We start from the raw sequence: 24,638 nt of genomic DNA on the forward strand, positions 1-24,638 counted from the left end.
AAGAAGAGTTGGAGAGAGAAGGAAGAATGAGTGCTTGTGGCCTTCAGTGAAACAATGTTCCCCATGCAAAACTTTTCCTTTTTAACGTCTAAATATTGTGTAGATTCTCTCAGTTTTAGATGCACATATTTGAATACGTTTCAGATATTATTTTCTTTGGGCTTCCAACTTTTTTTTTAATAACATTTCACACTATTTTTATGTTTAAAAATATTGAGAACGTCTTGTTTACTAGTGTTTGCACTCAACAAGCATAGTAGTTGGTAAAATTGTGTTTCTTTATACATTCTTTGCTTTTCATTGTGGCACATCTTTGCGTTTTCTTTTTATCAGTCATAGCAATGGTTTATTTTCTATATACAGTATACCCCTCCAATGTTGGAAGATTGGGATCAGTAAGGGGGTCCAAAAGGTGACCCGTTCTTGCCTCAGGAGGCAGAAAACATATATATTATTTTGCTCTTAGTTGAAATGTACGAGTACAATACTGAATTGTTAATGTATATGTACCTTATTGGAAACACTTGCAATCTTGTTTGTTTTGTTCATCTAATATATTGTGGCAAGTGTTTTGCATCATAATTGTAATACTTGATTATATATATCTCACAAAAAAAAACACACAAAAAAAAAACTGTAAACCATTTCTGTCTACCTTCAAATGGATGGATATTAATTATCATTAAATATAAATCTTGTTCTGTCGCACTTCTTTTTCTACCTTTTTTTTTAAATAAGATGTAAAAACTGACATTGAATACTCTTAACAGGCATTTAAATATTTTATTTCACTACAGAATATATACATACACAAGGGGCATGAAACCCAGTTTTACATTCATGATTCAGATAGAGAATACAATTTTTAACAACCTTCCAATCTACTTCTATTATCTAATTTGCCTAATTCTCTTAGTGTCCTTTGTTGAAAAAGCAATGCATTCTGGGAGCTAGTTAATGCACTGGGTGAAACAATAACATGAAGCATATATGTGCAGCCACCAATCAGCAGCTCCTGAGCCTACCTAGGTATCATTTTCAACAAAGGATACTAAAAGAACAAAACAAATTTGATAATAGAAGTAAATTGGAAAGTTGTTTAAAATCACAAGCTGTATATGAATCATGAAAGAAACAATGTGGGTTTCATATCCCTTTAATTTACTTGTCATAATGGTGTAAATCACAAGACAAAAAGCATAAAAACAAACTGCATAATAAAAGTTTAACAATGGCAAAAAGAGCTAATTTGTTTTTTTACTTTGGACTATATATTAAGTTGTTTGCTCAGTATAAATCTGTTTAGGGTGATTTTATTTCTTTTTCATCATCTTCATCATCATCTGTCACCTGGAGGAAAAAAAACGCAATAACAATAAATCGGATTTATATTGGAATCTGGATTTCAAAAACAGTTTGAAGCAACGTTTATAGGAAGAATATGAAATACAATTTAATGCAAAATCACAAACATAGTAATAAAATGAAAGCTTCATATCTAAACACAAATGAACATTTTAAATATAAAATGACAAACTTATGTATAAAGTTATGCTATTGTTGCTTTAAAACAAACAAAACAACTAAAAGTAGACCAAGAAATCTTTAATCCTCAGAGTACTGTAAGTTCTACACTTATGACCGGTCCCATATTCATTTTTCTGCTCCTTTCATACAGCCAAACACAGCTACTTGAATCACCTTGAAAATAATCTTGTTTTCCATCGGGCTAATTATAAGGCCCAGCAGTTAATCATATTACGTGGTTTTGCATAAAATATTCAGGAAAACATAATTTATGCTTACCTGATAAATTCCTTTCTCCTGTAGTGTAGTCAGTCCACGGGTCATCATTACTTATGGGATATTAACTCCTCCCCAACAGGAAGTGCAAGAGGATCACCCAAGCAGAGCTGCTATATAGCTCCTCCCCTCTACGTCACACCCAGTCATTCGACCAGGAACCAAACGAGAAAGGAGAAACTATAGGGTGCAGTGGTGACTGGAGTATAATTAAAAAATTTAGACCTGCCTTAAAAAACAGGGCGGGCCGTGGACTGACTACACTACAGGAGAAAGGAATTTATCAGGTAAGCATAAATTATGTTTTCTCCTGTTAAGTGTAGTCAGTCCACGGGTCATCATTACTTATGGGATACCAATACCAAAGCTAAGTACACGGATGACGGGAGGGACAGGCAGGATCTCTATACGGAAGGAACCACTGCCTGAAGAACCTTTCTCCCAAAAACAGCCTCCGAAGAAGCAAAAGTGTCAAATTTGTAAAATTTGGAAAAAGTATGAAGAGAAGACCAAGTTGCAGCCTTGCAAATCTGTTCAACAGAGGCCTCGTTCTTAAAGGCCCAAGTGGAAGCCACAGCTCTAGTAGAATGAGCTGTAATCCTTTCAGGAGGTTGCTGTCCAGCAGTCTCATAGGCTAAACGTATTATGCTACGAAGCCAAAAGGATAGAGAGGTAGCAGATGCTTTTTGACCTCTCCTCTGTCCAGAATAAACGACAAACAGGGAAGAAGTTTGTCGAAAATCTTTAGTTGCCTGTAAATAAAATTTCAGGGCACGGACTACATCTAGATTGTGCAGAAGTCGTTCCTTCTTTGAGGAAGGGTTAGGACACAATGATGGAACAACAATCTCTTGATTGATATTCTTGTTAGTGACTACCTTAGGTAAGAACCCAGGTTTAGTACGCAGAACTACCTTATCTGAATGAAAAATCAGATACGGAGAATCACAATGTAAGGCTGATAATTCAGAGACTCTACGAGCCGAGGAAATAGCCATTAAAAACAGAACTTTCCAAGATAACAGCTTGATATCAATGGAGTGAAGGGGTTCAAACGGAACACCCTGTAAAACGTTAAGAACTAAGTTTAAGCTCCACGGCGGAGCAACAGATTTAAACACAGGCTTAATCCTGGCCAAAGCCTGACAAAAAGCCTGAACGTCTGGAACTTCTGACAGACGCTTGTGTAAAAGGATGGACAGAGCTGAGATCTGTCCCTTTAACGAACTAGCAGATAAACCCTTTTCTAAACCTTCTGGTAACAGGTTTCCTAGCCTGTATTAAGGTATCAATTACTGGCTCTGAAAATCCACGCTTTGATAAAATTAAGCGTTCAATTTCCATGCAGTCAGCTTCAGAGAAATTAGGTTTTGATGTTTGAAAGGACCCTGAATTAGAAGGTCCTGTCTCAGAGGCAGAGACCAAGGAGGACAGGATGACATGTCCACTAGATCTGCATACCAGGTCCTGCGTGGCCACGCAGGCGCTATTAGAATCACTGATGCTTTCTCCTGTTTGATCCTTGCAATCAAACGAGGAAGCATCGGGAATGGTGGAAACACATAAGCCATCCTGAAGGTCCAAGGTGCTGTCAAGGCATCTATCAGGACCGCTCCCGGGTCCCTGGACCTGGACCCGTAACGAGGAAGCTTGGCGTTCTGGCGAGACGCCATGAGATCCATATCTGGTTTGCCCCAACGTCGAAGTATTTGGGCAAAGACCTCCGGATGAAGTTCCCACTCCCCCGGATGAAAAGTCTGGCGACTTAGGAAATCCGCCTCCCAGTTGTCCACTCCTGGGATGTGGATCGCTGACAGGTGGCAAGAGTGAGACTCTGCCCAGCGAATTATCTTTGATACTTCCATCATCGCTAGGGAACTTCTTGTCCCTCCCTGATGGTTGATGTAAGCCACAGTCGTGATGTTGTCCGACTGAAACCTGATAAACCTCAGAGTTGCTAACTGAGGCCAAGCCAGTAGAGCATTGAGAACTGCTCTCAATTCCAGAATGTTTATTGGAAGGAGACTCTCCTCTTGAGTCCATGATCCCTGAGCCTTCAGGGAATTCCAGACAGCGCCCCAACCTAGAAGGCTGGCGTCTGTAGTTACAATTGTCCAGTCTGGTCTGCTGAAGGGCATCCCCCTGGACAGATGCGGCCGAGAAAGCCACCATAGAAGAGAATCTCTGGTCTCCTGATCCAGATTCAGCGTAGGGGACAAATCTGAGTAATCCCCATTCCACTGACTTAGCATGCACAATTGCAGCGGTTTGAGGTGCAGGCGTGCAAAAGGAACTATGTCCATTGCCGCTACCATTAAGCCGATTACCTCCATGCATTGAGCCACTGACGGGTGTTGAATGGAATGAAGGACACGGCAAGCATTTAGAAGCTTTGTTAACCTGTCCTCTGTCAGGTAAATTTTCATTTCTACAGAATCTATAAGAGTCCCCAAGAAGGGAACTCTTGTGAGTGGTAAGAGAGAACTCTTCTCCTCGTTCACTTTCCACCCATGCGACCTTAGAAAAGCCAGTACTAACTCTGTATGAGACTTGGCAGTTTGAAAGCTTGACGCTTGTATCAGAATGTCGTCTAGGTACGGAGCTACCGAAATTCCTCGCGGTCTTAGTACCGCCAGAAGAGAGCCCAGAACCTTTGTAAAGATTCTTGGAGCCGTAGCCAACCCGAAGGGAAGAGCTACAAACTGGTAATGCCTGTCTAGGAAGGCAAACCTTAGATACCGGTAATGTTCTCTGTGAATCGGTATGTGAAGGTAAGCATCCTTTAAATCCACTGTGGTCATGTACTGACCTCTTTGGATCATGGGTAAGATTGTCCGAATAGTTTCCATCTTGAACGATGGAACTCTTAGGAATTTGTTTAGGATCTTTAAATCCAATATTGGTCTGAAGGTTCCCTCTTTTTTGGGAACCACAAACAGATTTGAGTAAAACCCTTGTCCGTGTTCCGACCACGGAACTGGGTGGATCACTCCCATTAGTAAAAGGTATTGTACACAGCGTAGAAACGCCTCTTTCTTTATCTGGTTTGTTGACAACCTTGAAAGGTGAAATCTCCCTTGTGGAGGAGAAGCTTTGAAGTCCAGAAGATATCCCTGAGATATGATCTCCAACGCCCAGGGATCCTGGACATCTCTTGCCCAAGCCTGGGCGAAGAGAGAGAGTCTGCCCCCCACTAGATCCGCTTCCGGATCGGGGGCCCTCACTTCATGCTGTCTTAGAGGCAGCAGCAGGTTTTCTGGCCTGCTTGCCCTTGTTCCAGGTCTGGTTAGGTTTCCAGCCTTGTCTGTAGCGAGCAACAGCTCCTTCCTGTTTTGGAGCAGAGGAAGTTGATGCTGCTCCTGCCTTGAAGTTACGAAAGGCACGAAAATTAGACTGTCTAGCCCTAGGTTTGGCTGTGTCTTGAGGCAGGGCATGGCCTTTACCTCCCGTAATATCAGCGATAATTTCTTTCAAACCGGGCCCGAATAAAGTCTGCCCCTTGAAAGGTATGTTCAGTAATTTCGATTTAGAAGTTACATCAGCTGACCAGGATTTTAGCCACAGCGCTCTGCGTGCCTGAATGGCGAATCCGGAATTCTTAGCCGTAAGTTTAGTTAAATGTACTACGGCATCAGAAATAAATGAATTAGCTAGCTTAAGGGTTTTAAGCTTAAGTGAAATCTCATCTAATGTCGCTGAGTCAAGGGTGTCTTCCAGAGACTCAAACCAAAATGCAGCCGCAGCCGTGACAGGCGCAATGCATGCAAGGGGTTGTAATATAAAACCTTGTTGAACAAACATTTTCTTAAGGTAACCCTCTAACTTTTTATCCATTGGATCTGAAAAAGCACAGCTATCCTCCACCGGGATAGTGGTACGCTTAGCTAAAGTAGAAACTGCTCCCTCCACCTTAGGGACCGTTTGCCATAAGTCCCGTGTGGTGGCGTCTATTGGAAACATTTTTCTGAATATAGGAGGGGGTGAGAAAGGCACACCGGGTCTGTCCCACTCCTTAGTAATAATTTCAGTAAGTCTCTTAGGTATAGGAAAAACGTCAGTACTCGTCGGTACCGCAAAATATTTATCCAACCTACACATTTTCTCTGGGATTGCAACTGTGTTACAATCATTCAGAGCCGCTAACACCTCCCCTAGCAACACACGGAGGTTTTCCAGCTTAAACTTAAAATTTGAAATGTCTGAATCCAATTTATTTGGATCAGATCCGTCACCCGCAGAATGAAGCTCTCCGTCCTCATGCTCTGCATATTGTGACGCAGTATCAGACATGGCCCTAGCATTATCAGTATACTCTGTTCTCATCCCAGAGTGATCTCGTTTACCTCTAAGTTCTGGCAATTTAGACAAAACTTCAGTCATAACATTAGCCATGTCTTGTAAAGTGATTTGTAATGGCCGCCCTGATGTACTTGGCGTTACAATATCACGCACCTCCTGAGCGGGAGATGCAGGTACTGACACGTGAGGCAAGTTAGTCGGCATAACTTCCCTCTCGTTGTCTGGTGAATGTTGCTTAACATGTACAGATTGACTTTTATTTAAAGTAGCATCAATGCAATTAGTACATAAATTTCTATTGGGCTTCACCTCGGCTTTTGAACATATTGCACAAAGAGTTTCCTCTGAGTCAGACATGTTTAAACAAACTAGCAATTAGACTAGCAAGCTTGGAAATACTTTTCAACTAAATTTACAAGCAATATGTAAAAACGTTACTGTGCCTTTAAGAAGCACACAAAAACTGTCACAGTTGAATAACAATGAACCGGATTAGTTATATAAACCAAAATTAGCAAAGGATTGCACACATTAGCAATGGATGATTAACCCTTAATATCAGAAAAAAACGTATAACAATTGACAATATAAACGTTTTTATCACAGTCAAGCACAGTCTCACAGGTCTGCTGTGAGTGATTACCTCCCTCAAAACTAGTTTTGAAGACCCCTGAGCTCTGTGGAGACGTCCTGGATCATGCAGGGAGAAAAAGACAGACTGTGACTGAATTTCTGATGCGTAGTAAAAGCGCCAAAATAGGCCCCTCCCACTCACACTACAACAGTGAGGGGAGCTCAGTAAACTGTTTTAATTTAAAACAACGACAGCCATGTGGAAAATAAAGCCCAAAACAATTTTCACCAAGTACCTCAGATAATTAAACGATTTAACATGCCAGCAAACGTTTAAAATCAAATATATGAAATGTCTTTAAAAAGCCTGCTGCTAGTCGCTCCCACTGCAAGTTAGGCTAAAAGATATATGCATACAGTATTTTCCCAGTGAAGTGCCATTCCCCAGAAATACTTAAGTGTTAACATATATACATGTCAGCCTGATACCAGTTGCTACTACTGCATTTAAGGCTGTACTTACATTATATCGGTATTAGCAGTATTTTCAAAGTCAATTCCATTCCTTAGAAAATAATATACTGCAACATACCTCTTTGCAGGTGAACCTGCCCGCTGTCCCCTGATCTGAAGTTACCTTACTCCTCAGAATGGCTGAGAACAGCAAACGGATCTTAGTTACGTCCGCTAAGATCATATACAAAAACTCAGGTAGATTCTTCTTCAAATTCTGCCTGAGAAGGAAACAACACACTCCGGTGTCGTTTAAAATAACAAACTTTTGATTGAAGATATAAAAAACTAAGTTTAATCACCACAGTCCTCGCACACATCCTATCTATTAGTTGGGTGCAAGAGAATGACTGGGTGTGACGTAGAGGGGAGGAGCTATATAGCAGCTCTGCTTGGGTGATCCTCTTGCACTTCCTGTTGGGGAGGAGTTAATATCCCATAAGTAATGATGACCCGTGGACTGACTACACTTAACAGGAGAAATGTAATTGTGCGTAACAATATATTATATGTATTTATATACAGAACTATCATAGTGATTCATTGGTGAGCATTGAAAAGTTTATAAAACACAAAACAAAAATCTCTGACTAATTTAAATCTATTGCTGCCACTATGTGAAAAGATAGTCAAATAAGCAAAAAAAAAATCTTTATTTGTTCAGCCGTAACAAGGAAGAACTCCAGATGTATATAAAAAAAACGTAGAAAACGTCATGTTTCCTAACCACTCTTTAAGCTACAATGGGTAAGAATTACCTGGGGCTCCTTCTATTAAATATAGAAGTGAATGGAAAGAAAACGAGCTTGAGAGGGAACCTGGTGAATATTATCTAGGATCCAGGGATACCCTGAAAATTGTGGGTTTCCAATTTCCATGATAATTGGAAATGCAGACTCTAGACTTCACAAGCCAAACACTGCTATAATTTTACACAAATATTGTTTGCTCTGTCCCTCATTGGCATCAGTAGAGAAGAGAACCCGAGCTTTTAGCATAGCCGTGCCCAACACTTTAAGACAAAACTTTATATTATATTTATTTTAGCAGTGTTCTCTCTAGGACCTATTTAATGGACACACACAATTTGCTCATTTTATTGACTAAATGGCTGACATGTAAGTCAACAATAAGCTAAACTGAGCTAATATTAAATTGTTTCAATATTTGTTGCACAAATTAAATCAATTAATGTTAAATTATGCAATTTATTTGTGCTTCGGACAACTTTAAGGGACAGTCTACTCCAGAATTGTTATTGTTTAAAAAGATAGATAATCCCTTTATTACCCATTCCCTAGATTTACATAACCAACAGTTATATAAATAATTTTTACCTCTGTGATTATCTTGTATCTAAGCCTCTGCAGACAGCCCCCTTATTTCAGTTCTTGGGACAGACTTGCATTTTAGCCAATCAGTGCTGACTCCTAGGTAACTCCACGGGTGTGAGCACAATGTTATCTATATGACACACGTGAACTAACGCCCTCTAGCTGTGAAAAACTGCCAAAATGCATTTAGATAAGAGGCAGCCTTCAATGGCTTAGAAATTAGCATATGAGCCTACCTAGGTTTAGCTTTCAACTAAGAATACTAAGAAAACAGAGTAAATTTGAAGATAAAAGTAAATTGGAAAGTTGTTTAAAATTACATGCCTTATCTGAATCATGAAAGTTTAATTTTGACTAGACTGTCCCTTTAAGTAACATTTATAAATAACATAAAATGTTATAATACTGCAAAGTATTAATCTGTTCCCACCCGGTTACTTCATAATGCCACCCACCTGGCAATTTTTTATGGGGGGGGAACACTGTTTAGTATTTTCAAAAGGACAGTAAACACCTTTTAATTACAAGATATTTCTGTTATGTTGCTACAGATTAAAATTTGTTAAGTCAAAGTTTTTTTGTTTTTTTTAAACTATCATCTTTTTTACTGCAATTATTTTTCAGTAGCCAAACTCCCCCCCACCATTTGCTGTATTTGGAGGAGCCAATCTGGGCTTAAGTCCACAGACAAGGCTAGATACTGTCATAAACTAAGTATAAAGTACAGTGTTTTGCAGTTGTTATCTGATGAAGCCAATTAGGGACAGACATGAAGCAGGGTTAGCATTGAGAAGTCAGCCGTTCTGAGAATTAGAAATTGCTAAATTTTTAGAGCAAAATTACATGAAAAGGGAACAAAATAAAGAAAATGTATATTGCTAAATTGTTTCATTATGCAGAACTAATCATTTTACACATTTTTTTAAAATCTCAATATGTTTACTGTCCATTTAACAACCAATATAATTTTACCTCTGCATATTATTCTTAGGCAAATATTTGCTTTTAAGACATTATCTAGCATCTGTGTGTGTCTTTACTTAAACTCTTGCAAAATCTAAAAGCTCTTGTAACATAAAATCATTAATACAACGCTGACTTTAAAAGCTTTTATGCTTTACATACTAACACACAGAACCAATTGTATGTTGGGAAAAAGTGCATTCTTCCTTGTGGGCTTCCGCAACAGCTGATAAAAGTAGCCAGCCATTTACAATCCCCTTAAAATAAGCTATACAAACTGGAGGCTGACTAAATCTAATCTAGCAGCGCTGAGGTCTCGCAGAACATGACTTTTGCCTTTATTGCTATCATATCTCTGAAAGCAGCCGATTTCCTCTTCTTGTTCTACAGTCATAAAACAAACAGACCAAATATTATCCATGTACAGGGATTGTAGAGATTTACTCTTGTACAGAGGACTAACAATTAAAGGGATAATGTAAAAACAAATGCTATATTTTGTTACAGCATTCTGCTCCAGATAAGGATACAGATAGTGACTGGAACACACACACATGTATGATTGTTTCTCATTGGCTCATCTGGAGTGGCACAGGAGCTACTTGATTATGTATTTAAAAAGGGACAGTAAAGTCAAAATTAAACTTTAAAAGGGACATGAAACCCAAATTTTTTCTTTCATGATTCAGATAGAGAATACAATTTTAAACAACGTTCCAATTTACTTCTATTGTTTAATTTGCTTCCTTCTCTTGTTATCCTTCGCTGAAACCCCAACACCGCAAATTACCTATTAAAACTATTAACCCTTAATCCACCATTAACCCATAACGCAATAAACCTATTAAAGTATTAACCCCTAAACCGCCATAGCCCACAACGCAATAAACCTATTAAATAACCCCTAAACCTCCAAAGCCCACAACGCAATAAACCTATTAAACCATTAACCCCTAAACCGCCAAAGCCCACAACGCAATAAACCTATTAAACCATTAACCCCTAAACCGCCAAAGCCCACAACGCAATAAACCTATTAAACCATTAACCCCTAAACCGCCAAAGCCCACAACGCAATAAACCTAACCCCTAACCTAACCCCCCTAACCTAACACCCCCTAAATGAACCCAAATTACCTAACAAAATACTAAAGTTACTATTAAATTAAAAAAACCTAACACTACTTTAAAAATACGAATAAACTAAGTATAAATTAAAGGGACAGTCTAATCAAAATTCTGGCGTAGACTATCCCTTTAAGCTACAATTACAGAAAATAATAAAGAAAATTACCAAATTTTACAAAAATTATACCTAATCCCTATGAAAATAAAAAAGCCCCCCAAAATAAAAACACCCCCTAATCTAATAAATTACCAGTAGCCCTTAAAAGGGCTTTTTGCAGGGCATTGCCCCAAGATAATCAGCTCTTTTTCAAGAAAATACACAACCCCCCCCAACACTAAAACCCCCCTCCCACCAAACCCCCCCCCCAAATAAAATAACCTAACACTAAAAATTCTAAACTACCCATTGCCCTGAAAAGGGCATTTGTTGGGCATTGCCCTTAAAAGGGCATTCACCTCTTTTTTTGCCCACCCTATCTAAATAAAATAACCCCCCCCCCAAAAAAACAAATGCGATCAAATAAAAAAAATTGTTCACTTTTTCACAAACTTTAGGTTTCTCACTGAAATTATTTACAAACAACTTATGCAATTATGGCATAAATGGTTGTAAATGCTTCTCTGGGATACCCTTTGTTCATAAATAGCAGACATATATGGCTTTGGCTTTGCTTTTTGGTAATTAGAAGGCTGCTAAATGCCATTGCGCACCACACGTGTATTATGCCCAGCAGTGAAGGGGTTAATTAGGGAGCTTCTAGGGTTAATTTTAGCTTTAGTGTAGTAGACAACTCAAGTAGTGATCTAGGCCCATTTTGGTATATTTCATGCCACCATTTCACTGCCAAATGCGATCAAATTAAAAAACACGTAAAAAAATATTACAATTTTAGGTTTCTCACTGAAATTATTTACAAACAGCTTGTGAAATTATGGCACAAATGGTTGTAAATGCTTCTCTGGGATCCCCTTTGCTCAGAAATAGCAGACATATATGGCTTTGGCGTTGCTTTTTGGTAATTAGAAGGCCACTAAATGCTGCTGCGCATCACACGTGTATTATGGCTAGCAGTGAAGGGGTTAATTAGGTAGTTTGTAGGGAGCTTGCATTTAGTGTAGAGATCAGCCTCCCACCTGACACATCCCACCCCCTGATCCCTCCCAAACAGCTCCCTTCACTCCCCCACCCCACAATTGTCCCCGCCATCTTAAGTATTGGCAGAAAGTCAGCCAGTACTAAAATAAAAGGTATCTTTGAATTATTATTTTTTTTGCATATTTACATATGCTGCTGTGTAGGATCCCCCCCTTAGCCCCCAACCTCCCTGATCCCCCCAAAAACAGCTCTCTAACCCTCCCCCTCTGCCTTATTGGAGCCATCTTGCGTACTGGCAGCTGTCTGCCAGTACCCAGTTTGCAATTTTTTTTTTTTTTTTCTGTAGTGTAGCTTCCCCCCCCCCCCACAGACCAACCTCCACCCCCTGACTGATGGTTTTTTTTTAACATATATCCCCCCACTTTTAATATTAATTTTTCTGTAGTGTAGCGGTTCCCACTCGCTCCCTGTCAGTGAGCGGCCCCCGCCATCCCCGCCCACGGTCCCGCACCCTCCACATCACCAGGGCCATCGATGGCCGCCACCCATCAACGAACATAGCCATCGATGTCCGGTACAGAGAGGGCCACAGAGTGTCTCTCTCTGCATCGGATGGCTAAAAAGTGTTATTGCAGGATGCCTTGATATCGAGGCATCACTGCAATAACCGGAAAGCAGCTGGAAGCGAGCAGGATCGCTTCCAGCTGCTTTCCAGACCGAGGACGTGCAGGGTACGTCCTTGGTCGTTAACTGACATTTTTTGCGAGGACGTACCCTGCACGTCCTCGGTTGTTAAGGGGTTAAAGAGACAGTCTATTCCAGATTTTTGATTAGACTGTCCTTTTAATTTATACTTAGTTTATTTGTATTTTTAAAGTAGTGTTAGTTTTTTTTAAGTTAATAGTAACTTTAGTATTTTGTTAATTAGGTAATTTGGGTTCATTTAGGGGGGGTTAGGGGTTAGGTTTATTGCGTTGTGGGCTTTGGTGGTTTAGGGGTTAATACTTTAATAGGTGTATTGCGTTGTGGGTTAATGGCGGATTAAGGGTTAATAGTTTAAATAGGTAATTTGCGATGTTGGGGTTGGCAGATTTAGGGGTTAATTTAGTTATTACTTGCGGTGTGGGTGTGATGGCAGATATAGGGGTTAATAGTTTAATTAGGCATATTGCGTTGTGGGGGGTTGTCGGTCTAGGGGTTAATACATTATTAGTAGTGAGAGGGGCGATTGCGGATACAGGGGTTTTTACGTGTCGGGCTTATTTTTGGGAGGCGTGTTAGACTTTTATGGGAGATTTCTTATTTTCTTTACTTTTCTTAGGCACTGGCAGTTTCTAAAGTGCTGTAAGTCACTTGCGACTCCAGAAATTTGTATTTACGCTTATTTCTGGACATCACTAGTTTATCCGACTTACGGCACTTTATGAGCTGCTGGCCCCGTATATGTAATAGCCCGATGTGCAAGGTGAAATAACGGGCGGCGCAGGTTGCAGCGCTTGCGCTGAAGCCTGCGCCGTATATGTAATTGCGCCCTTTATGTGATTTGTTCATAGGGAGGGTCATAACTGTATGACCACAGGAGTAGAACTGATTTAAACACTGCAAAAAGAAATTAGCTCACAACTGTAAAAATTGACTTGACAACATTTTGGGTTAAGATTTACCAAGCAGCTGATGCTGCAATCTACCCCCGAAGTTTCCAGGGGTAGTCCGCCGGAAACTTAAGTTAAGAAGCAGCGGTTGTAAGAATGCTGCTCCATAACTCATCCGCCACCTCTAAGGTGGCAGACAGCAATCATCCCAATCAGATACGATTGTGATGATTGACACCCCCTGCTAGCTGCAGATTGGCCACGAATGTGCAGGGTGCGGCATTGCACAAGCATTTTACCAGAATTGCTTGTGCAATGTACGCTGTCGGCATTTAGTGATGTCGGGTGGACATGATTCGCCACAGCAAATCATGTCCGCCCGCAGCTTGATAATTTGGCCCCTTTATCTCAGTCTTAAATAAACATTTAAAGGGAGGTGACGATCAGAAATAAGAAAGAGTTTCTATGTTGGTAAATCCATTTATGTTTTGACTCACCACTTCTTTGAAACTAATTAGTTTTCCTTCCACGCTGCACTGGACATTATCAATGATATACTGCCTTAAAAACAATGAACAGCAGTGCCAGTGAGACATGACTGTATGTGGACTGAATAAAGATAAAATAAAAAGTGATATACTACTCAAATGCTAAACATATATATTTTATTAAAAGCCATGCACTTGTATGTACAGCCGCAGCCATGACACTAAAACTGATCGTTAAAGGGACATGTTACCCATTTACTAAATCGCTTGAAAGTTGAGCAGCATATCTAGAAAAAGCAGACTAGAAAATATCACCTGAACAAGAGGAAGATATTTACCTCAAAATTGTACCATTGATTATATTCAGATGTAAGTCAACCTTTAACATTCACAACATTATTTGAAAATAGTTTATTTTTATTAGTTTGCGCTTTAATGTTTTGAAGGTGATAACATGATGGCAGTATCCTTCATAATGAGCTCCAAGAGGTGAACAATTACAAAAGTTATACAATTGATTATAGTGGTAAATTTATTGCAACTTGTGGATGTAATGAGAAACGGTTACAAAGTTCTTTCAAATGGGTAATTTTCAAGTTGTGGCAAGTTTTTCCCATATCTCATTATCATATAAATAGACCGAACGCATTTAAATGAGATAGTAAAATCATATTTTGTTTAACTATATACTTCTGATCAGATTATGGCGATTAGACCTAAATTATATGATCAGTCCATATAGGACTTAAGATATTTAAAACCATATATGGTATTTGTATTACATAATTTCCAAATAATCATCCTACTAATTTCTAATGCAAGATTTGCCCCATAGATCTCCTTATAGTAGGTATTTGGGAATCGAAAGAGTACTACAAAATATTATTTTTTAATTTAAAAAAATCCTTTGACAATTATTGTCGGTTTTTAATGCTCGGTAAAACAAACGCAAGTTACTTTTTTACTGATGCAAAAAGGAAGAGCTTTAACATCACAAAAGCTCTTACAGGATATAAACAGATAAGAATAGATTATCATGTGATATACAGGCAATACAAGCAGGATTAGGACACACAATTAATCTCAGTCTCTCGTATGTTTTTCTGCCAAGAAACACAAAGAAACAGTTCTTTGTGTTTCAGTAAATTTGTGTTACAGTACATCAAAGCTAGCCTCAGACTTTCTATATATACTGTATAGTATAATGTCTACCAGGCGAAATGAAAGGATCAACAAACACCATTTTGCTGTAAAATGCTGGATCTCATCTTCATGTATGACCTCTAGTACTTGTAGTTTCTTTAAAAGGAGATTTTTTTCCCTTTGTTGTTGTTTCTTAATCTCGCAACAGTAAGTGCTGTGTGAACAGTTATCCTTCTGCTACATGTAAAAAAACCCAAAAAAAACATAATTTATGTAAGAAGTTACCTGATAAATTAATTTCTTTCATATTGGCAAGAGTCCATGAGCTAGTGACGTATGGGATATACAATCCTACCAGGAGGGGCAAAGTTTCCCAAACCTCAAAATGACTATAAATACACCCCTCACCACACCCACAATTCCGTTTAACGAATAGCCAAGTAGTGGGGTGATAGAAAAAAGGAGTAAAAAGCATCAAAAAAAGGAATTGGAAATATAATTGTGATTTATACAAAAAAGCCATAACCACCATAAAAAGGGTGGGTCTCATGGACTCTTGCCAATATGAAAGAAATTACTTTATCAGGTAAGTTCTTACATAAATTATGTTTTCTTTCATGTAATTGGCAAGAGTAAATGAGCTAGTGACGTATTGGATAGTAATACCCAAGATGTGGAACTCCACAGAAGAGTCACTAGAGAGGGAGGGACAAATCCACAACCAAAAGAATAAGTTTTTCTTATAATTGAAAAGAAATAAACTTAAAACATAAGCAGAGGAATTAAACTGAAACAGCAGCCTGAAGAATTTTTCTACCAAAAAATGCTTCCGAAGAGGCAAATACATCAAAACGGTAGAATATAGTAAATGTATGCAAAGAAGACCAAGTCGCTGCTTTGCAAATCTGATCAACTGAAGCTTCATTCTTAAAAGTCCATGAAGTGGAGACTGATCTAGTAGAATGAGCTGTGATTCTCTGAGGCGGGGCCTGACCCGACTCCAAATAAGCCTTATGAATCAAAAGCTTTAACCAAGATGCCAAGGAAATCGCAGAAGCATTCTGACCTTTCCTAGAACCAGAAAAGACAAATAGACTAGAAGTCTTCCTGAAATCTTTAGTAGCTTCAACATAATATTTCATAGCTCTTACATTATCCAGAGAATGTAAGGATCTCCAGAGAATTCTTAGAATTAGGACACAAAGAGGGGAGACAACAATTTCCCTATTAATGTTATTAGAATTCACAACTTTAGGTAAAAATTTAAATGAAGTCCGCAAAACTGCCTTATCTTGATGAAAAATCAGAAAAGGTGACTCACAAGAAAGAGCGGATAATTGAGAAACTCTTCTAGCAGAAGAGATAGCCAAAATGAACATCACTTTCCAAGAAAGTAGTTTAATAGCCAAAGAATGCAGACTTGGGGGCTGGATTTGGTTTCTTAAAAGGCTTGGATTTATTCCAACATGAAGAAGGCTTCCAATTGGAACCAGATTCCTTGGGGGAAGGATTTGGTTTCTGTTTCTTATTCTGTCGAAAAGAACGAAAACGATTAGAAGCTTTAGATCTTTTATCAGGAGGTAAAAAACTCCCTTCCCCCCAGAATCCAACTGCGAACCAAATAAACTGTTACCGTGGAAAGAAAGAGATAGTAATCTAGACTTAGATACCATGTCAGCATTCCAATATTTGAGCCATAAAGCTCTTCTATTTTATATATCAATTTTGATATCAAAAATTGCATCAGAGATAAAATGATTAGCATGTTGAAAAGCTAACTATGCTAGAAAAAACATAATTTATGTAAGAACTTACCTGATAAATTCATTTCTTTCATATTAGCAAGAGTCCATGAGCTAGTGACGTATGGGATATACATTCCTACCAGGAGGGGCAAAGTTTCCCAAACCTTAAAATGCCTATAAATACACCCCTCACCACACCCACAATTCAGTTTAACGAATAGCCAAGAAGTGGGGTGATAAGAAAAAAGTGCGAAAGCATATAAAATAAGGAATTGGAATAATTGTGCTTTATACAAAAAAATCAAAACCACCACAAAAAAGGGCGGGCCTCATGGACTCTTGCTAATATGAAAGAAATTAATTTATCAGGTAAGTTCTTACATAAATTATGTTTTCTTTCATGTAATTAGCAAGAGTCCATGAGCTAGTGACGTATGGGATAATGATTACCCAAGATGTGGATCTTTCCACACAAGAGTCACTAGAGAGGGAGGGATAAAATAAAGACAGCCAATTCCTGCTGAAAATAATCCACACCCAGAATAAAATTTTTAATGAAAAAACATAAGCAGAAGATTCAAACTGAAACCACTGCCTGAAGTACGTTTCTACCAAAAACTGCTTCAGAAGAAGAAAACACATCAAAATGGTAGAATTTAGTAAAAGTATGCAAAGAGGACCAAGTTGCTGGTTTGCAAAACTGATCAATCGAAGCTTCATTCTTAAACGCCCAGGAAGTAGAAACTAACCTAGTAGAATGAGCTGTAATCCTTTGAGGCGGAGTGTTACCCGACTCAACATGGGCATGATGAAATAAAGATTTCAACCAAGATGCCAAAGAAATGGCAGAAGCTTTCTGATCTTTTCTAGAACCGGAAAAGATGACAAATAGACTAGAAGTCTTTCGGAAAGACTTAATAGCTTCAACATAATATTACAAAGCTCTAACAGCATCCAAAGAATGCAATGATTTCTCCTTAGAATTCATAGGATTAGGACATAATGAAGGAACCACAATTTCTCTACTAATGTTGTTAGAATTCACAACCTTAGGTAAAAAATTCAAAAGAAGTTCGCAGCACCGCCTTATCCTGATGCAAAATCAGAAAAGGAGACTCACAAAAAAGAGTAGATAATTCAGAGACTCTTCTGGCAGAAGAGATGGCCAAAAGAAACAAAACTTTCCAAGAAAGTAATTTAATGTCCAATGAATGCATGGGTTCAAAAGGAGGAGCTTGAAGAGCCCCCAGAACCAAATTTAAACTCCAAGGAGGAGAAATTGACTTAAAGACAGGTTTTATACGAACCAAAGCTTGTACAAAACAATGAATATCAGGAAGATTAGCAATCCTTCTGTGAAAAAGAACAGAAAGAGCAGAGATTTGTCTTTCAAGAAACTTGCGGACAAACCTTTATCTAAACCATCCTGAAGAAATATAAATCTTCCAGACTCTATAATATATCTCTCTAGATACAGATTTACGAGCCTGTCACATAGTATCAATCACAGAGTCAGAGAAACCTCTTTGACCAAGAATCAAGCGTTCAAACTCCACACCTTAAAATTAAGGTTTTGAGATCCTGATGGAAAAAAGAACCTTGAGACAGAAAGACTGGTCTTAACGGAAGAGTCCACAGCTGGCAAGAGGCCATCCGGACAAGATCCGCATACCAAAACCTGTGAGGCCATGCTGGAGCTACCAGCAGGACAAACGAGCATTCCTTAGAATATTGGAGAATACTCTTGGAAGAAGAACTAGAGGCGGAAAGATATAGGCAGGATGACACTTTTAAGGAAGAGATAATGCATCCACTGCCGCCGCCCGAGGATCCCTGGATCCGGACAGATACCAGGGAAGTTTCTTGTTTAGATGAGAAGCCATCAGATCTATTTCTGGGAGTTCCCACATTTGAACAATCTGAGGAAATACCTCTGGGTGAAGACCATTCGCCCAGGTGCAACGTTTGGCGACTGAGATAATCCGCTTTCCAATTGTCCATACCTGGGATATGAACCGCAGAGATTAGACAGGAGCTGGATTCCGCCCAAACCAAAATTCGAGATACTTCTTTCATAGCCAGAGGACTGTGAGTCCCTCCTTGATGATTGATGTATGCCACAGTTGTGACATTGTCTTACTGAAAACAAATGAACAACTCTCTCTTCAGAAGAGGCCAAGACTGAAGAGCTCTGAAAATTGCACGGAGTTCCAAAATATTGATCGGAAATCTCACCTCCTGAGATTCCCAAACCCCTTGTGCCGTCAGATACCCCCACACAGCTCCCCAACCTGTAAGACTTGCATCTGTTGAGATTATAGTCCAGGTCGGAAGAACAAAGAAGCCCCCTGAACTAAACGATGGTGAACTGTCCACCATGTCAGAGAGTGTCGTATAATCGGTTTAAAGATATTAAATGAGATATCTTTGAGTAATCCCTGCACCATTGGTTCAGCATACAGAGCTGAAGAGGTCGCATGTGAAAACGAGCAAAGGAGATCGCATTTGATGCGGCAGTCCTAAGACCTAAAATTTCCATGCATAAGGCTACCAAAGGGAATGATTGTGACTGAAGGTTTTGACAAGCTGAAATCAATGTTAAACTTCTCTTGTCTGACAAGGACAGAGTCATAGACACTGAATCTATTCTAGAAACCTAAAAAGGTTACCCTTGTCTGAGGAATCAATGAACTGATTGGTAAATTGATCCTCCAACCATGAACTTGAAGAAACAACACAAGTCGATTCATATGAGATTCTTCGAAAATGAGAAGACTGAGCAAGTACCCAGATATCGTCCAATAAGGAAATACCAAAACCCTGTTCTCTGATTACAGAAAGAAGGGCACCGAGAATCTTTGAAAAAAATTCTTGGAACTGAGGCTAGGCCAAACGGTAGAGCCACAAAACTGGTAATGCTTGTCTAAAAAGAGAATCTCAGACACTAAAAGTGATCTGGATGAATCGGAATATGCAGATACACATCCTGTAAATCTATTGTAGACATATAATGCCCTTGCTAAACAAAAGGCAGGACAGTCCTACAGAAACTGAATGTTGGTATCCTTACATAACGATTCAATATTAATAGATCCGGAACTGGTCTGAAGGAATTGACCTTCTTTGGTACAATGAAGAGATAAAATAAAACCCCAGCCCCTGTTCCAGAACTGGAACTGGCATAATTACTCCAGCCAACTCTAGATCTGAAACACATTTCAGAAATGCTGAGCCTTTGCTGTGATAACTGGGACACGGGAAAGAAAAAAATCTCTTAGCAGGAGGCCTTAACTGAAGCCAATGCTGTACCTTTCTGAAACAATGTTCTAAAACCAGAAATTGAGAACGGAATTGATCAAAATTTCTTTGAAGAAAACGTAATCTGCCCCATACCAGCTGAGCTGGAATAAGGTCCGCACCTTCATGGGTACTTAGGAGCTGGCTATAGGTTTTCTATAAGGCTTGGATATATTCCAAACTGTAAATAGTTTCCAAACTGATACCGCTCCTGAGGATGAAGGATCAGGCTTTTGTTCCTTATTGTGAGGAAAGGAACGAAAAATGATTATTAGACCTAAATTTACCTTAGATTTTTTATCCTTTGGTAAAAAAGTTCCCTTCCTTCCAGAAACAGTTGAAATAATAATTTATTACCCTGGAAAGAAAAGGAAAGCAAAGTTGACTTAGAAGACATATCAGCATTCCAAGTTTAATCCATAAAGCTTTTTCTAGCTAAAATAGCTAGAGACATATACCTGACATCAACTCTAATGATATCAAAAGATGGTATCACCAATAAAATTATTAGCATGTTATAGAATAATAATAATGCTATAAAATTATGATCTGTTACTTGTTGCGCTAAAGCTTCTAACCAAAAAGTTGAAGCTGCAGCAACATCCGCTAAAAATATAGCAGGTCTAAGAAGATTACCTGAACATAAGTAAGCTTTTCTTAGAAAAGATTCAATTTTCCTATCTAAAGGATCCTAAAAATGAATTACTATCTACCGTAGGAATAGTAGCACATTTAGCAGGAGTAGAGACAGCCCCACAACCTTAAGGATTTTGTCCCAAAAAAAATCTAATCTGTCAGATGGCATAGGATATAATTGCTTAAACGTTTAGAAGGAGTAAAAGAATTACCCAAATTATTCCATTCCCTGGAAATTACTTCAGAAATAGCATCAGGGAGATTAAACACTTCTGGAATAACTACAGGAGATTTAAAAACCTTAATTAAACGTTTAGATTTAGTATCAAGAGGACCAGAATCCTCTATTTCTAATGCAATTAATACTTCTTTAAATAAAGAACGAATAAATTCCATCTTGAACAAATACAAAGATTTATCAGCATCAACCTCTGAGACAGAAACCTCTGAACCAGAAGAACCATTATCAGTATCAGAATGATGATGTTCATTTAAAAATTCATCTGAAAAAAGCGAAGTTTTAAAAGACTTTTATGTAAACTAGAAGGAGAAATAACAGACATAGCCTTCTTAATGGATTTAAAAAATAAAATCTCTTATGTTTATCAGGAACACTCTGAAAATTAGATGTTGACGGAACAGCGACAGGTAATGTAACAGTACTAAAGGAAATTTTATCTGCATTAATAAGTTTGTCATGACATGCAATACAAACAACAGCTGGAGAAACAGATACAAAAAATTATAGCAGATACACTTAGCTTGATAGCTCCAGCACTAGACAGCGATTTTCCTGTAGTATCTTCTGACTCAGATGCAACGTGAGACATCTTGCAATATGTAAGAGAAAAAACAACATATAAAGCAAAATTGATCAAATTCCTTAAATGACAGTTTCAGGAATGGGAAAAAAATGCCAAAGAACAAGCTTCTAGAAACCAGAAGCAATGAAAAAATAAGACTTAAATAATGTGGAGACAAAAGCGACGCCCTTATTTTTTAGCGCCAAATAAGACGCCCACATTATTTGGCGCCTAAATGCTTTTGGCGCCAAAAATGACGCCACATCCGGAACGCCGACATTTTTGGCGCAAAATAACGTCAAAAAATGACGCAACTTCCGGCGACACGTATGACGCCGGAAATGGAAAAGAATTTTTGCGCCAAAAAAGTCCGCGCCAAGAATGACGCAATAAAATGAAGCATTTTCAGCCCCCGCGAGCCTAACAGCCCACAGGAAAAAAGAGTCAAATTTTTGAAGGTAAGAAAAAATGATTAATTCAAATGCATTATCCCAAATATGAAACTGACTGTCTGAAAAATAAGGAAAGTTGAACATTCTGAGTCAAGGCAAATAAATGTTTGAATACATATATTTAGAACTTTATAAACAAAGTGCCCAACCATAGCTTAGAGTGTCACAGAAAATAAGATTTACTTACCCCAGGACACTCATCAACATGTTTGTAGAAAGCCAAACCAGTACCGAAACGAGAATCAGCAGAGGTAATGGTATATATAAGAGTATATCGTCAATCTGAAAAGGGAGGTAAGAGATGAATCTCTACGACCGATAACAGAGAACCTATGAAATAGACCCCGTAGAAGGAGATCACTGCATTCAAATAGGCAATACTCTCCTCACATCCCTCTGACATTCACTGCACGCTGAGAGGAAAACCGGGCTCCAACTTGCTGCGGAGCGCATATCAACGTAGAATCTAGCACAAACTTACTTCACCACCTCCATCGGGTGTGGTGAGGGGTGTATTTATAGGCATTTTAAGGTTTGGGAAACTTTGCCCCTCCTGGTAGGAATGTATATCCCATACGTCACTAGCTCATGGACTCTTGCTAATTACATGAAAGAAATCAGAATCTGTTTCCTGTTGCACTAAGCTTTCCAACCAGAAGGTTGATGCAGCTGCAACATCAGCTATAGAAATTGCAGGCCTGAGAAGATAGCCAGAATATAAATAAGCTTTCCTTAGATAAGATTCAAGTTTCCTATCTAAAGGATCCTTAAAGGAAGTACCATCTTCCATAGGGATAGTAGTACGTTTGGCAAGAGTAGAAATAGCCCTATCAACTTTGGGGATTTTTTCCCAAAACTCCAATCTGGCTGTTGGCAAAGGATACAACTTTTTAAACCTAGAAGAAGGAATAAAAGAAGTACAGGCCTATTCCATTCCTTAGAAATCATATCAGAAATAGTATCAGGAAATGGAAAAACCTCTGGAGTAACCACAGGAGGTTTAGAAACAGAATTTAAAAGTTTACTAGTTTTAATATCAAGAGGACTAGTTTCCTCAATATCCAAAGTAATTAACACTTCTTTCAACAAGGAACAAATATACTCCTTCTTAAAGAGATAAGTAGATTTGTCAGTGTCCATATCTGAGGTAGGATCTACTAAATCAGATAGATCCTCATCAGAGGAGGATAATTCAGTATGTTGTCGGTCATTTGAAAATTCCTCATCTTTATGAGAAGTTTTAAAAGACCTTTTACGTTTATTAGAAGGCGATATAGCAGACAAAGCCTTCTGAATCGCATCAGCAATAACATGTTTTATATTCACAGGGATATCATGTACATTAGATGTTGAAGGAACAACAGGCATTGTACTAGTACTGATGGATACATTCTCTGCATGTAAAAGCTTATCATGACAACTGTTACATACTACAGCTGGAGATATTATCTCCGCTAACTTACAACAGATACTCTTATCTTTGGTAGAACTGTTATCAGGCAGCAGAAATCCAACAGTGGTTTCTGAGACAGGATCAGATTGAGACATCTTGCAAATGTAAGAGAAAAAACAACATATAAAGCAAAATTATCAATTTCCTTATATGGCAGTTTCAGGTATGGGGAAAAAATGCAAACAGCATAGCCCTCTGAGCATAGAAAAAGGCAAGAGGCATATAGGAAGTGGGGTTTAAGTAATAAAATTTTTTTGCCAACAACATCAAGAAACTACGCAACTTTGTTCAAGGAAACCTGGCATCAACTAAGACGGCAGAAATGGCAAATTTGCGTCACCGAATGTACCTTTGCACCAAAAAAATTCTCGTACCAAGAATGATGTAATAAAAGCCTAAATTTTGCCCGTGAAAATTAATGAAATCAGTCAATTTTGAAAAAAACAGAATTTATGTTTACCTGATAAATTACTTTCTCCAACGGTGTGTCCGGTCCACGGCGTCATCCTTACTTGTGGGATATTCTCTTCCCCAACAGGAAATGGCAAAGAGCCCAGCAAAGCTGGTCACATGATCCCTCCTAGGCTCCGCCTACCCCAGTCATTCGACCGACGTTAAGGAGGAATATTTGCATAGGAGAAACCATATGATACCGTGGTGACTGTAGTTAAAGAAAATAAATTATCAGACCTGATTAAAAAACCAGGGCGGGCCGTGGACCGGACACACCGTTGGAGAAAGTAATTTATCAGGTAAACATAAATTCTGTTTTCTCCAACATAGGTGTGTCCGGTCCACGGCGTCATCCTTACTTGTGGGAACCAATACCAAAGCTTTAGGACACGGATGATGGGAGGGAGCAAATCAGGTCACCTAGATGGAAGGCACCACGGCTTGCAAAACCTTTCTCCCAAAAATAGCCTCAGAAGAAGCAAAAGTATCAAACTTGTAAAATTTGGTAAAAGTGTGCAGTGAAGACCAAGTCGCTGCCCTACATATCTGATCAACAGAAGCCTCGTTCTTGAAGGCCCATGTGGAAGCCACAGCCCTAGTGGAATGAGCTGTGATTCTTTCGGGAGGCTGCCGTCCGGCAGTCTCGTAAGCCAATCTGATGATGCTTTTAATCCAAAAAGAGAGAGAGGTAGAAGTTGCTTTTTGACCTCTCCTTTTACCGGAATAAACAACAAACAAGGAAGATGTTTGTCTAAAATCCTTTGTAGCATCTAAATAGAATTTTAGAGCGCGAACAACATCCAAATTGTGCAACAAACGTTCCTTCTTCGAAAATGGTTTCGGACACAGAGAAGGTACGATAATCTC

General features: G+C 38.8%; 1 protein-coding gene across 1 annotated transcript in view; it reads right to left on the bottom strand.

Annotated features, from left to right (window-relative positions):
• Nucleotides 1–763: 763 nt before the first annotated feature.
• The window catches only part of NFU1 (NFU1 iron-sulfur cluster scaffold), a 132,764-nt gene continuing 108,889 nt past the window's right edge, over nucleotides 764–24,638 (bottom strand). The window contains exon 8 of the mRNA XM_053718211.1: nucleotides 764–1,350. Within this exon, the coding sequence (XP_053574186.1) occupies nucleotides 1,303–1,350 (48 nt within the window). The 3' untranslated portion in view covers nucleotides 764–1,302. The remainder of the gene's footprint in view (nucleotides 1,351–24,638) is intronic.

This window comes from Bombina bombina, chromosome 6 (assembly GCF_027579735.1).
Source record: "Bombina bombina isolate aBomBom1 chromosome 6, aBomBom1.pri, whole genome shotgun sequence".
Classification (NCBI taxonomy): Eukaryota; Metazoa; Chordata; class Amphibia; order Anura; family Bombinatoridae; genus Bombina; species Bombina bombina.